We start from the raw sequence: 15700 nt of genomic DNA on the forward strand, positions 1-15700 counted from the left end.
CATGCCGTCCTCATAAGTATAAGTACTAAATACTTTTTTTCTAATAATAAGTATAATTTTTATAGGAATGGAATCGCCAATGACCCCACTACCAACAGCTATAACAACGCCACCGAGTGGCGATGCAGAAAAGCCGAGAAGAAAACAAATCCGAAGAAAAATTAAAAGTAAGCTTTCGGAGACTTTCCCGCCATACCTGCAAGAGGCCTTTTTCGGTAAAGACCTAATGGACATTACCGACACTAAAAAAATTCACAGCGGCAGTAGTGACGACGAAAAAGACGATAAATTTCACGGAATGAAGTTGTCTACGGTAAAATATCTGTCACTGTTATTCTGTATATTATTTTTAATAATATTTTATTATAGGATGAGTACATGCCAGTGGACGTGAAATCGGAAAAACACAGCGAGTCATCGGGTCACAAAAGTCACGAGATGTTAGATTTGGATAAGGACGAGAAATCCAATGCTACAAAGGATGATGACGATGACAATACTGAAGATTTGAAAGATGTTTTGGCTTTGTCCGGCGATCTGTTGGACCCTGATCTGGTGAACAGTATTATTAATGAGGAAGATGACGACTTAACTAAAAACACGGAGTTGGAAACGTTGGGAGGTAAGTCACAAATAATTATACAGGGTGTTTCAAAAAAACATGTGCCATCTCTCGTGGGGAGATTATTTACTTAAAAATAAAAATTTATTTTTCATATCGACATAGGTCCGATTCTGCTTTGTTTTATAGCTACAGGGTGTCAAAATTTTAATGTTTTGATTTATTATAATTTTCTTCCAAGTATTTTTAGCGTCTCGAATGAATTTTGAGAGCAAAAGTTACTATAATTATGACATATTTTAAAGCTAAAAAAAATGTCAACATAATATTCACCAGGGACGTGTATATGGGTTAGCACTGGAATATTTTTTCTAAAAAAGCATGTACGAAACTGACTTTTTTCTCATGTTAGCGAAATAGTGTAAGCAGTTTAATGCCGATTAAAAGTCGTCTCTTGATATTTTGTCGATTTCGACCTCCTTGATGAGATAAACGCAATTTTATGAATTTGCCTTGATCCAAGTCTAAAGCCGGATTCCCACTACTCGTGTATTTGGCAAATATTTGTCACTTGCCTATATTTGGGATGTATTGGAAGTAGTTCACTCGGCCATTACTTGTACAATTATTCGCCGTTGGCGAAGTCCCGCCCGTTGTCGGTGAAAATACAGCAAGTCCAAGGGATTTCAATTATTTGCGAATTTGACAAGTGCATACTTGTCGATGCGCTCCCACTACTTGCCAGCTTGACCACAATTAATTTTTGCATTTTCGACTTCCGTCGCGTGTGCGTGGTGCGAGTTTTTTTCGAAATTGTTGTCGCAAGAAGTTGTTTTTGTATTTCTGGATCTGTATGAAAATGAGCCAGTCATATGGCAACCTAGGCATCCACAACATAAAAACAGAAACTTGATTAATGACGCCTGGCTTCGCATCAAAAATAAAATATTAGCTTGAGAAGCTTTAATTCTTTTATAGCAGCCACTCAATACCACAAACGCCGCTGCAGCGACAACGCGATTATCTATGCTCGAAACAGAATAAACACTGATCGAGACTCGAGAGAAGGCCGAGAGGTTTTGTAACTGTTGTACTTGCCAAGTACACAACTATTGGCGTATTTGCCAAATAAAGGAGTAGTGGGAGCGTCGTACTTGTTTAAATTCGAAAGTTTGGTTTTACTGGCCAAGTACGCAAATATTTGCGTACTTGCCAAATATACGAGTAGTGGGAATCCGCATTAATAGCAATCTTTAATTTTTTTTAATAACATTCACTTGCGAAAGTTTTAAAGTACTCATTGATTCCCCATCAAAAAATATGAAAAAAAATCCTATAAATATGGGTATGGAAATGCATAGTTTTAGAGCTACTGGATGTTAAAACTGTTTAAATTTTTTTTTGTTTTAAAAGTTTTTTTTGTAATTATTCTAAATACCATTATTTTTTTATTTGAAATTGCTGTAGATTGGACATTAGTTCAATCTTATTATTACTATTAACTAATAGTAATAATATTTAATAATAAATTAGGTAAAATACATCATTTAGTAATTGTGATTAGTAAAATTGCGTTTATCTCATCAAGGAGATCGAAATCGACAAAATATCAAGATACAACTTTTAATTGGCATTAAACGGCTTCCACAATTTGGATATTAAAAGTCAGTGGCCCACATGTTTTTTTTTGAAAAATATTCCAGTGATTACCCATATGCACGTCCCTGATGAATTTCTCGACACTTTTTTATAATTAAAATATGTAGCACTTATATAGTAACATTTACCCTGAAAATTTCATTAGAATCACTAAAAGTACTTGGACAAAAATTATAATAAATATGATTTTTAAATGGTGTAGTATAAAATTCGAGAAAAAAAGCATTTTGGAAATAGATTTGTGGGTCTGGAAACGTTCTATCATTGATTGAAAGAATTGGAAAGATATACAACCTAATGGACGAATTCGTGACAAAGCTGATTTGACTTCCCCTTACATCTCACTGTTGTACAGTGGAGCCAGCAATCGTTCTGCGGCCAAGGCATAAAACTTATTTTCTCTAATTCGTCCAGCGAAGGCATATCGAAGACGGTGTGGAACTGAAGATGACAGTGTTTGGTTTGGATTGGTATTAAATTATTAAAATGTGTAATATCTGTAATACGTTTGACGAAAATATCTTTGGATGAAAAATCTGCGTTTATATATTGAAAATTTATTTGTGTATATGTTGGAGGCAGATGCCGAATTGGGCCTATGTTCGAAATAATTAGATATGTATGGCGATTTGTCCATACTAAACTTGCCAGATGCGTGCAACTTCGTGGTTATAAATAGTCTTTATATAACTTCTTTGCGGAGGGGGTTAATCTTTTTTTGGTATAATTTAACAACAAAAGATTAACACCCTCCGCATAGAAGTTGAAACCAATGCAATGAAAACTCTTCCGCGTAACTTTGTGGATATAGGTAGGTATATTTAATTATAATCGCCATATGTCTAATTATTTCGGACATAGGCCGAATTCGGCATCTGCCTCCACCATGTAGAATAAACAACAAAGATTAAAATTATTTTATAGGTACTGAATATTTCGTATGATCGAAAAAAGTCGATTAGTTGGCTTGGAGATGATGGTTATTGACATTTACCATAATATTTTACATGTGAAATAACAGCGATCTTCATTTCACAGCCAACTCTGATGCCGTTCTTTGTTTAGTCATATAATATTATATTAAATTATTTAACGATAGAAAATCCGTATTATTAACGTATTGTACCCAAAATCCGTAAATCTACGAATTAATCCGTGGTTCTGGAAACACTACTCCGGCAACCGCTCTGTCGGCTGAAAGCAGAACTACGGCACAGTGTTCTTTATCCGCTGCGTTGTAAATGAAAATCAGCGCGCAGCAGTGCAGAGCTAAACTAAATCTCGGACAAGCTGACGGTAACGCCATCTCGGTCACGTTTTGTGCCACGAAATTGCCCATAAGGTTGCGCATCTTCTTATTTCTTCAATCAACGATTCTATCCTTTTTTAAGCTTGATTTTCATGCATCCGTTATACGTTGATACGTTGGTCCGACGGTGCTCTGATTAGTCATAGCGTTTTCGCGCCACTTTTCATCCGTAAATATTTTACTTCAGCCCATCAATGGATCCGTTCATACGATAACGGACGTTTTGACACTTTTTTGACAAATTTAATCTAACCTTTATAAAAATATAAGTAAAATAGCAAAATCGTTATGGAAACGAAAATATAAAATGACACCAACGTATATCCGATAAACGGAGGCATGAAAATGCAATAAATTTAAAAACTGCGTTATTTTCTAACCAATCAAAGTCTTTAAATTCTACCAATAAAATTAATATCGTATCAACGTATCGTCGGACAACGGATGCATGGAAATCAAGCTTTAATCTTTCTATAATTTGTGTTAATTTTTGACACGTTTTATGTCAGTTTTTAGTAAACGACGACTACGGGATTGACATCGCTAAAATTATCGATTGTCATTCTTCAGCCGTCTTTGACGCCGTTTTTTTCGATTGTAAGGTATTTTTTATTTTTACATTCTAGATAAAATTTTGAATACAAAGAAGAAACTTAACGTATTTATCATTAAGTTTTTGTAGCAAAGGGTCTTCAATAAAATTAATTTTTTAATATCTTCAACAAATAATATTAAATAAAAATATATATTTTTTCTAGATGAGGGAGAATTGTCACAAACCCTGGGAAGCACGGAAAGCTCCAAAGATGCCAAAGATGAACTTAGTGATATTTTAGGACCTCACTTTAGCTTGGAGTCCATACAAAACATTAACAGCAAAGACGTTGAAGACATTTTCAAGGTACCTAAATGTTTTTATTAATTGGAATTCCTTGTTATATGTTTTGAAATTTTAGGGCGTTTTAACTGACGAGTCGCAAGAATCGCAACTGTCCCAAGAAACTAACATATTTCCTCCTATACAATCAAGTACGCAGGCGATGTTCGCCGGAAGCATGTCGCAGCCTTCGCCCGTTTCGATTCCGCAAATGCCGCAAATTACGTCTGGCGCTGTGCGTCCAACCGCTTTACCGGGTGTACAACACGCCAGTTTTCCTCCATCTCCATATCACTCTGAGTATAGCAAGTAAGTAAAACTTTTTTGTATCACTGAAATATGTTATAGGCTTGATGCATTCGCCGCCAGTACTTCCACCATCGGATAACCCCGTAAACAACCGAGTTATACAAATACTACGAGCTTAAATAGAGAGTACATGCATTTTTTTATATTACTTGAAAAGTGTTAGTAAGTGTAATTTGGAAAGATTCAATTCAAGTCATTTGGAAGTCCTGAGACTCTGAGACAGTGCCGAAATTAAGAGTCCCAATCTATTCCAACTGACTTCAGATAAACTATAAATCTTCTGATATCTTCAGATCCTAGATCATATATACTTACATGGATGCATAAACGCCATACAATTAGCATTAAAACGATGTCTCGAATATCACGACATGCCATTTTCAAACCTTCTTTATTGCACTTATGAAATGTTCAGTGGGTTTGTCTTTCTCTTGGCCCTTCTTTGCGCTTTAAAAGTTGCACGTATTTCCAAAAAATCACAATTTTATACGGTGTAGAAAATACAAATTATACATTGTTATGGATACAATCTTATTTCCAATGTGTAATGACGCTTGTTTTTTTGCGTTTTTTATTTTGAAAAATGTATTAATTATAAAGCGGGGTTTCCAAATGCAAGGATTACTGGCACCAGTGTTCGCCAGATTGTGGCGCCATTACCCGTTTCCACAGGTCTATAGTAAATTTAAAACTGGCATGTCATTACGGTCAGTTTTATGAGATTTTGACACCTTGTTATGCTCTAGGGTGTAAGCATTCATAATACTTCGAATTTTGGCCTTTCCGGAATTTACATCAAAGTTGCTGAGAGAATCAGACATGACTCCAGCAATTCTTCTTAAGGCTTCATCCACAGAATATCTAGCTACGCAACAGAAAAATACTCGAAATGAAAGAGCTAAAATTGCACAAATAAAATACTAGATGGCGCGACAATATCATAATCAGAATATAATTGGAAATTTTCAACTTTCGGTTTTGGATCGACGTAGATCGACGGCACGTCGACGGCCTTGAAGCTCGGCTAAAAATGCACAGTTGCCAGATTCAAACAGACTTTAATTGGCCTCCCATTCTTTTTCTGGTGTATAATAATTCCTTTCTATTCTTCGTTTCTTGTCATACACTTATATTAATTATTCGTTTGGCTTTTAAAATAGTTTTAATTTTAAGTATATTATTAGAAAACATATGCTCTCAAAATACATTTTTAATATACAATATACACTACTTTATTATGTTAACTAAGAAAATAACTTCAACTACCTTTAAAATTAATAATATACAGAGCGATTGATAGTGATCTTTATTAATGCTGAAACGTTAGTAATGAAATATACGTTTAATAATAATGGAAATGATTTATTAAAATGCAGTACAAAAAATGTTAATTGACTAAAAAAATACTATAATAACAATTTTTTTCTGTTTGCCACGTTATTTATATAGACCTAGGTAGATTTTAAAAAGTGACACAGGTACAATTAATAATATATTAGTTCGGCATCAAAGTTTCTGTCACGACATTGTACAATAAATTAAAATTCATAAAATAAATTAAAATTATTAATTAAACAAATCTTTATAAAGAAACACAAGTATATCAAATTTGGGCCCAATCGAACGCCAGGAAATGGTATCGTAATATGGTACTACATTATGGTACCCCTTGACATGCTTCATGGTACCATAATATTGCAATGTCATCAAAAATACGCAAGTATATTCAAATACGAGCCCAATCGAACGTCAGGAAGTGGTATCGTAATATGGCACTATATTAAGGTACCACTTTATATATGCATCATAGTAGATGCATCATAGTACCATCATATTACAATGTCACCGAAGATACTTACTATACCAAGTTAAGCCCAATCGAAGGCCAGGAAATGTATCGTATATGGTACTATTATGGTACCTCTTGATATGCTTCATGGTACCATAATATTGTAATGTCATCAAAAATACGCAAGTATAATCAAATATGAGCCCAATCGAACGTCAGGAAGTGGTATCGTAATATGATACTATATTAAGGTACCACTTTATATGCATCATAGTACCATCATATTACAACGTCACCGAAGATACTTACTATACCAAGTATAAGTCCAATCGCACGCCAGGAAATGGTATCGTATATGGTACCTCTATTGTATATGGTACCTCTATGTACTATTATGGTACCTCTTGATATGCTTCATGGTACCATAATATTACAATGTCACTGAAGATACGTAATATACCAAGTTTAAGCCCAATCGAACGCCATGTATCGTAATATGATACTATATTACGGTATCACTTGATATGCTTCATGCTACCATAATAGTGCAATGTCATGAAAAATACGCAAGTATATATCAAATACCGTACGATACCGAAAAAAACGGCGTCCAGTTGGCTGGGAAAAGACGATCGATGACATTTCCCATATAAATTTACACATAAAATGACAGCGATTTTCATTTCATAGCCATCTCTAACGCCGTTTTTTCCCGATCATACGGTATGAACACAATCGAACGTCAGGAAGTGGTGTCGTAATAGTAGAACAATACTTATTATATTGTCGCCGAATTACAATCAAAATTCAGGATTCATTTAGAATCAAACGTCAGGAAGTGATTTTAATTCAGCTCGTAAGATTTAACTCCAACTAACATGGCGAGTTAAATACTTAAATGTTTGAAAAAAGAGCTCTAATCTATTTTAATATGTTTAAATGATGTAGCAAATTTGAAGCTAAGCTTTATCAGGAAATATTACAATATAAATTACACAATGGCAACACTGCTTAAAATTCTTTTGAATTTCGTTTGCAGAAAACTGTTTTCTTTTAAATTTATCGCCCTCTGTTATGTAGTAGTGAAACTACCGCATCAAAATATCTGATTTGGAGACAGGCTTTTAAAGCCTGTCTCCTTTTGAGACCTACAATTTTATACATGTAACGAGGCTTCTGTTGCGTAGCTAGATATTCTGTGCTTCATCCCTTTTATTTCGGTCCTTATAATCACTTATTTTATTGTTCCATAAGCAAGGCTGTTGATCATAGGCTTCCAAAAATTTTATTATTAATTCAGTAGACCACTTTTTTGAAACAAACGACATTTTTACCGACTGGAGATGTTTGCTGTATTGTTCACACACAAACCTGGCGCCAAAAAGTACAGGAGCGTTGAACTTTACTGGCACATAAATTAGTGGCGCCACTAAACTTTCGCCAGTCGATTTTACAGGTTTCCACAGACAATAAATCTGGCGCCAGTAATCCTTGCATGTGGAAACCCCGCTTAATACCCTTTTATCGATCGCTGTTATACAGGGTGTGCCAGAAATAAGTGTAAGTATTTTAACTGGTTGTATAGTTCAAGCCCAGAAAGACAATTTTTTTTTGAAAATTCGGAATTTTGGGAAATTTTTTTGGAAATTTTTTTAGTTTTTATTTAAAAAATAATAATTTCTTGATAAACATAGGTAGTAGATTAAATTTACAAGAAAGAAAATCCAAAAAAGATTCCAGTGGTTCTCAAAATTATAGCAATTTTTCTGATATTTTTAAAGTAAAATAACTCCGTTATTTTGGACTTTTTGAAAAACGATTAAAAGAAAATATGTTTCTTTTATCGAGATCTACAACCCCTTAAAATACTTGCACTTATTTCTGGGACGCTCTGTATAGCCAAAGATGCAGATGTGCTCAGTGAGAAGTTAATTTTAAGTTTTGTTTAGATTTCCTAAGTAAATTGATATTCGTTCGGAGTGGCTAAATGCATTTTTATATAATTTATTAACCAACCGACCAAGTATTATCGACAGCATGGGAGAAATTATTTTAGCTGTTTTTCGCAGTAGAACTCCACATAATACGTCTTAACATGAAAATATCTTTTGAAAAGCATGCAGTTTTATGCAGTGAACAGGAAAGGAAGTGTTTTGAGTAATTGAATTCCTAGCTAGTTTTTGTCAGATAATTATACATTTATATTTAGTTTTAATTCTGTAACAATTAAAATATGTTTTAAACGTGTACCTTTTTATTACCGTTCAATATTGTATTCTACATCCTTTAATTTTTGTGAAATTTACAAAAGGTATCTCAGGGCCGCCTAGATTTTATCAAATAATAATTTAACGATTTTTTTTAACGAAAGGTATATCACACAGCCACCCTAGATTTTTTCAAATAATAAAGATCTACTGACGCAAAATCACAAAAATTAAAATATCTAGGAAAATCTTTGTCTAAGAGGTAGGCAACCTTAATAGTATTTTGAAGAGACACGAATTTCAGATTGAATATCGGAATAATATAATACACCCATAATACTGGGTGTTCCATTTAAAATAAAAGAGTAACTTGCTTTTAAATGTAACCAATGTTCAATATTAACTTTTTCTTACCCTGTATAACTTTTTGGGTCAAGTTTTAACTTAATTTAAAATACAATAGTTATTTTAACTACATACTAGGCTGTCCCGGGTAAATTCCAATTTAGGTAGCTTTTATTGAAATTTAAAATTTGTTCTTTATTTTTAGAAAATAACAAATATGTCAAAAACCTTACATTTTAGACATATACATTTATCAAATTAAACTCACCTTTATTTTTCTCCTAAAACCGAAAATCAATTAATATATAGGGTGTTCCATTACAAAAAACACAACTTTGATGTGTAACTTTTTTTGTGGACACCCTTCAGAACTCTCTATATTTAAAAAAATGCTCTAAATTAACCTACATATGCTCACAAAATTTTATTTAGATACAAACTGTCGTTCTCATTTGAGCCTTGGCGGCGTGTGAGAGGCGCCACCCTGTATACTGTTTACTCAGTTGTTTTGTCGAACTCATTCGACATTGTCGCAATTTTTGCCCAGTTCAAATTTTTTTTCACTTAATTTGTATTAATTGAAATAGAAACACGAACTTGAGTACAGAAACATCGTACCTGAGAATTTTATAATTTCAATAAATGTACTAGTAAAAAACCAAAATTCTTCGGTATGAACCGTAACCTGGACGACGCGACGTTTGCTGTACCGAGCGCTTCTCTCAGAATTTTAAAAATTGGTTGAAATACGCAAAGCTCATATTGACTGACATTTTTTACGTTTGCAGTAGTCCACAATTTAGTCCAGCCTTTTCCGAACCGCCTAGTCCTTGGGTGAGCATGAGCGAGGGTGTTGAAATTGACAGTACCAGTGTTGGAGTAGCGTCCACGTATAATCAACGGTCGTCGGAGAAAATGAAAGCCGACGAAGCTTTAGGTAGTGGAGCCACCATATCAGCGGTACTCTACGCCAACATGAATCATCCCGAATGGAAGACTGAATATCCTGCGTGGTCTGACAGGTACGCATTTGTTTGAATAAAATATGTGACTAAGAATGTAATAAAAACACTAAGGAATGAGTACCGAGTGATTCAGTCTTGATGCTTTGTGCTGATTCCAATAAAATCAAAAATAAAAATGCAGAATTGTCAGACGGGATCCAAAAATGACTGTAGGTTAAGGTATATGTTTTGTAATGTATACCGGGTGTTTTTTGAAAAGTGACTCACCCTTATTATACTTTTTGATTTTTTCAGATAAAAAACAAGACTAGGTATGTTATGTATGTATACAGGGTGTCCCAATATAATAATAATATGCTTTATTGTCTAACAGATTAAAAAATCCAATTACAAGACAATATTAACTAGGTCTATACTAATACTAATATTGTTATAATTTGCTAAGTTGTTCCATAGGAAGCAAGAACGGTATATGGGCGCTTTCTGCTGCAAATTTGATGTCGCCAATGGCCGATAACGTTTACACTGTCGAGGATTAGCAATCGGGACCGCAAAGTTTACTTTGTTTAACAATTAAGTACATTCTATCAAGTTGTTGCACAGTTTAAATATAAAACTTAAGTTATTTTGTATTCTGCACCTCTCAAGAGAATAATCGTATATCTCATATAAAAATACATAATTCAATAATAATTGGCTTTATAGAAATTATATCGCTTTACAGGTAATTTGCACGGAAGAATACTACTAGATTCAAACTGTAGCAATGTTAATATCTAACGCGGGATGGGTTGCATCCTTAGGTACTAGTGGGTGTTAGTTGTTTCTTTGTCGCAAGAAAAATTTGCCAATTGTTCAACGTCCCGATATGCAACCTCGAATGTACCGGGTGGCCAACTAAGAATGGACGCCGGCTGTATCTCAGAAACTATTTATCGTATATATATCGTATAACTTTGGGAAAAAAATTCTAACAAATAAATCGACCGAGAGAAATCGCTGGAAATTATTTTCAAGTTCGAAAAATGCCAGCTAGGGGGCGTTTTTCTAATAGCCAACCAGAAAACGGTTTTTCTCAAAAATGTGCAGGTGAACAGGTATTTTCAATATTACTGTTGTAATCATCGAGAAATTTGTAATTTTTTTGATATAGAGTATTTTGCTCTATCTCATAAAATAAAGTGGTGGGGGAAGGTTAAACTTGCTTTTATTAAAATAGGGATAACTCTGATTTAGGTTACGCGATTTAAACATACTAGGGCTCGTTTAAAAGAGCTTTTCTTCCTTAAAGATCTCCATTATAAATTTTGTTTCCACAATTTTTTTCGTGGTAGCTTGAGGGCGCTGTTTGACATCATAACATATATTGCGCTTTTGCGTAAAAAAATTAAATAGGAGGCTATATTTCTCTTTACACAGTTAAATAGAGCACAAAATTTCCAAAATATCAACGCAAACCGCAATTTTCTATCTTCTCTCTAAGCGGAGATATTAAGAGAACAAATCATATTAGGCTGCCGCTTAGGATTATATGGTTTAAAAATTATAGTAGTAGCCTTGGAAACAAAAAGAGGCAAATTGGTTACATCAAAATATCAAAACGTTTAAGTTCAGTCTTCATGCATCCGAATTTCGGGCGTTTTCTTAAAAAAATGACGTTATAATTATTTAAACGTGTTTATGTAACATTATCATCCATCCATATAATTTTTACGAATTTCTTGGTTAATTATACGTAAGTAGTTCTCAGATTAAAATGTCCGAAAGTTGGACAATCAATAATTGCTTTTAACAGAAAACGGCCGAATTTCGTATGGTCGAAAACTAGGGGTTTATTTCATGTAACGTCATTTAGTTATTAATCCAAGTTCGTCCTTAATTTCACTAGTTTTCGTGTTTTACCTGTTGTTTGTGTTATTTATTATGATATTATAAAGTTTATGTCCTTTAGGTCACTTTTTATATAGCACCGAACGAAGGTGCGAATCTTAACAATATGCACTACTGGTCCAAAACTACCCTCGATGCACGTAGTTTAGCACCAAGACCGTTGGTCGGTAAATGTTTATGCTTGAATTCTAGGATGGCGAATGATTAGACTTTTTTAATTATCAGAATGAAATGAACTATCCATAATTTCTAAGAAATGAATTGCCAATTTTGTTAGGGGATCATGATGAAATTGTATTTGTTGCAATTTCATCATCATGAATGCAATTGGCGTAGTTGAGGCAGTGGTGCCGCTTCTTTTGCTGTGAATGTGTGGGGCTTCGTGGATACCACTTACTTTAGTAGATAGAGACGCTGGAGCGGCATATTTCCATGGCCAGCTAGGTCATCGGATTCAATATGCCTAGGTTTTAATTTATGGGGCCAAATCAAGAACGAACATGGATAAATAATAATTAAATAGTATTAAAATGAAATTATAATATATGTTTTGATATTTTGACTTAACCAATTTATCTCTTTTTGTTTCCTAGCCTACTACTATAATTTTTAGACCATATAATCCTAGCGGCAGCCTAATATGATTTGTTCTCTTAATATCTCCGCTTAGAGAGAAGATAGAAAGTTGCGGTTTGCGCTGATATTTTAGAAATTTTGTGCTCTATTTAACTGTGCAAAGAGAAATATAGCCTCCTATTTAATTTTTTTACGCAAAAGCGCAATATATGTAATGATGTCAAACAGCGCCCTCTAGCTACCACGAAAAAAATTGTAGAAACAAAATTTATACTGGTGATCATTAAGGAAGAAACGCTCTTTTAAACGAGCCCTAGTATGTTTAAATCGCATAACCCAAACCAGAGTTATTCTTATTTTAATAAAAGCAAGTTTAACCTTCCCCCACCACTTTGGTGGACATAGAACTATTACGTATTTTTCATATCAAAATAAGTTCATTTGAACACAATTTACCTCTATACAAAAGTGCTTCGTTTGTCCGCTAGAGGGTATCAGACTTAAAAAAAATAAACACATTTTATCAGATACTATAAGAACCGTTATTCCTGTACTTTTTCTGGATTTTTGTGAAAGCCAAATGTTAAAGTACTTGACACCTAAAATTTCAATCAAATCGAAATAAAGGTTCTAAAAATATCTGAAAAAATAAAACTTATTTTTAAAAAGTTATTTTTTTAAATAAGCTGTTTTATATTTTATTTTATAAATATGTAAAATTTATAGCTTAATATTAGCTTTACGTTGGTGACTGAATTTTACAGCAGTTGAAAAATCAACTGAATAAAATTGTCACAAACTTCAATGCCAATGATAGGTCGGAATTAAAATTGACCATATTAGAAGCATTTCGTAGGCTCGCCAATTTTTTTAATATTATCATTCCTTGGTCTTTTTATTCAGTAAATCCTACTAATATTTTCATGGATTATGACATTTACACTATTTATTCTCAAAAAGCTTTTTAACTTTTATTTTAACAGATATAAACAATTAATTAAAAAATGGCGTACTCTAAGTCAAGAACAAAAGGCGCCTTATCTTCAGCAAGCCAGAGACAATCGAAGCCAGTTGAGAATGAAAAAACAGCAACAGGTAAACGTTTTATTATTATCCTACGTTTTAGTTATAGTTTTGGGGAAATATGTTTATTTTATAACATTTTATAACGCGAATTTAGTTTAATAGAAATAAATTGTTATATTTTTGTCTAAATGGTCACTAATGCAAATAATTTTTATTTTATATTTTTTATCGATCGTTCTGTCGAAAAGAGCATGCTCTGATTGAGCTTGTTTCAGGTCTGGGGTTGTCACTAACGCTGTATAACTCCATAAATATTATGAATAAGTTAATTTGTTACAAAAACATTTATTTAAAATTAATCTCTCAAAGTTAAGTGCGCAGAACTAGTTAGAAATCGCAATTTTTTGAAAACTAAGATAGTATTGTTCTTATATTGTATTTATCTTATTGGCGATTTCTTTAAATAGCCTTTTGCTGTATATTTTGTAATATTTATAGGAGCACTACACATTTTTGTGTTACGTCCTAATAATTACTGAGGCATGACAGGCTTAAGTTTTCCATTTTTTCAATTGTTTTAATATATTAAAGAGAGGTTAACAAGATATATATGTTACAATTATATCTAGTTAAATGATTATGTGACAAACAAATAAATATAAAGATAAATAAGAAATTATACTGACAAATAAAAATATAAAGAAATTAAGATTTAGTCTGTTTAAATATGACTGAAATACCCGTGAAACATCAATTTTTATTAAATCTGTTACTTTAGAGTATATGTTTTAAGCTGTTTTTCTTTAATTTAATTGTAATATGTTTTTTAAGATTATGTATAGCTGGTTCCAATAAAATTGAATACAATTTAAAACATATTTTTATTATTTCGGGCAGTATATTCTATGATACCAGTCCTCCATTTCTCTACTCATGTCATGCTGACGTTCTGAAAAAATTATTTGCCACTGTGTCAAAAGCAAAGTTTTTATACAATGTCACAATAATCTTAACATGTCAAAATACTTGACACATAAATATACACCACCCAAATATTCGAAAAGAATGTGTAAAGAGTCGTATTCATTTTTTTTGAAACCAGCTGTACTTATCGTACTACATCGTACTTAGTAGGTGGTATTCGTCTTTTTTGCTCGTTCTTTTCAATCTGGATACTGAGATATTCATACAATATTACCAACGTGCTTAAGATTGCAAACAATACTGATGTGGTAGATGAATTGTGCAGTTTAGCCTTATTAGGTAGGTTAAAGTCTGTGCCGGATTAACAATAACTATTTGCCATAAAATATGCTCTTTTACTCTTTACATAGTTCTCTTTAATAGTATTTTTAAAGAAGTAAGTAAAGTACTGGATAATAATACAACTAATCTGACACCACAATAGCTTTAAAATCTGTAACAGAAGATGGAAGTATTTTTAGAGTTTGGGCAGCATTCTTGAGTGTTAACACAAGAAAAATGGTACAATTTTTTGCTTATAAATTTCAAAATAATACCATATATCATATCAACCGTTAGTATGATTGATTGATAAGATGAGAGAACAAAGTATTATTTTAAGGCTAAATCGACTGGAATACCTAAACTTTTAAAGCGCCGGCGCCGGCTAACTAATATACTTATGCCCACATGAATCGAACTTATTTCTGTCGATTTAATTATTAATATTTCGTTGTTTTAGTGACCACAAAATAATTAAAGTTGTTTTTATTTGTTGGATCTGAGTCAAAATAAAGTCAGGTTCATTACGTTTTGACAAATATATTTTCATCCCATGGACTACATTTAAGGGTTTTAAATAAGTGTATAGTCCTGAATAAGACACTTTCTAAAGAAACGTCCACTAATCACTAAATAATACACCTGCGTTTTTTAGTTTTGAGATATTTTGTCCCAGATCCAACATATAAAAACAACTGTAATTATTAATGTTTACTATTACATAAAATAATGTATTCTTTACAAACTATGAAACAATTTAATCCGTTATGCTCATTGTAAAGCTCAATTTTTCAGTTGTGTTTAAGTTAATTTGGTATATTTTTGTTTGTCAATATATATAATTTTATAATTTTTGATAAAAAAAAACTCAAAATTTAAGTGACGATGCAGTCAATAATCACCACACAGGCTAATAAAACTACTTTTTCAATTTGTCAAGC

General features: G+C 32.7%; 1 protein-coding gene across 1 annotated transcript in view; it reads left to right on the forward strand.

Annotated features, from left to right (window-relative positions):
* The window catches only part of LOC115875825 (histone-lysine N-methyltransferase 2D-like), a 141200-nt gene that overhangs the window by 30807 nt on the left and 94693 nt on the right, over positions 1-15700 (forward strand). The window contains exons 13-18 of the mRNA XM_030891351.1: positions 66-313; positions 370-622; positions 4289-4431; positions 4487-4716; positions 9846-10079; positions 13472-13583. Coding sequence (XP_030747211.1) covers positions 66-313; positions 370-622; positions 4289-4431; positions 4487-4716; positions 9846-10079; positions 13472-13583 — 1220 coding nt within the window. The remainder of the gene's footprint in view (positions 1-65; positions 314-369; positions 623-4288; positions 4432-4486; positions 4717-9845; positions 10080-13471; positions 13584-15700) is intronic.

This window comes from Sitophilus oryzae, unplaced genomic scaffold (assembly GCF_002938485.1).
Source record: "Sitophilus oryzae breed Bouriz unplaced genomic scaffold, Soryzae_2.0 scaffold_1058_pilon_pilon, whole genome shotgun sequence".
Taxonomy (NCBI): Eukaryota; Metazoa; Arthropoda; class Insecta; order Coleoptera; family Curculionidae; genus Sitophilus; species Sitophilus oryzae.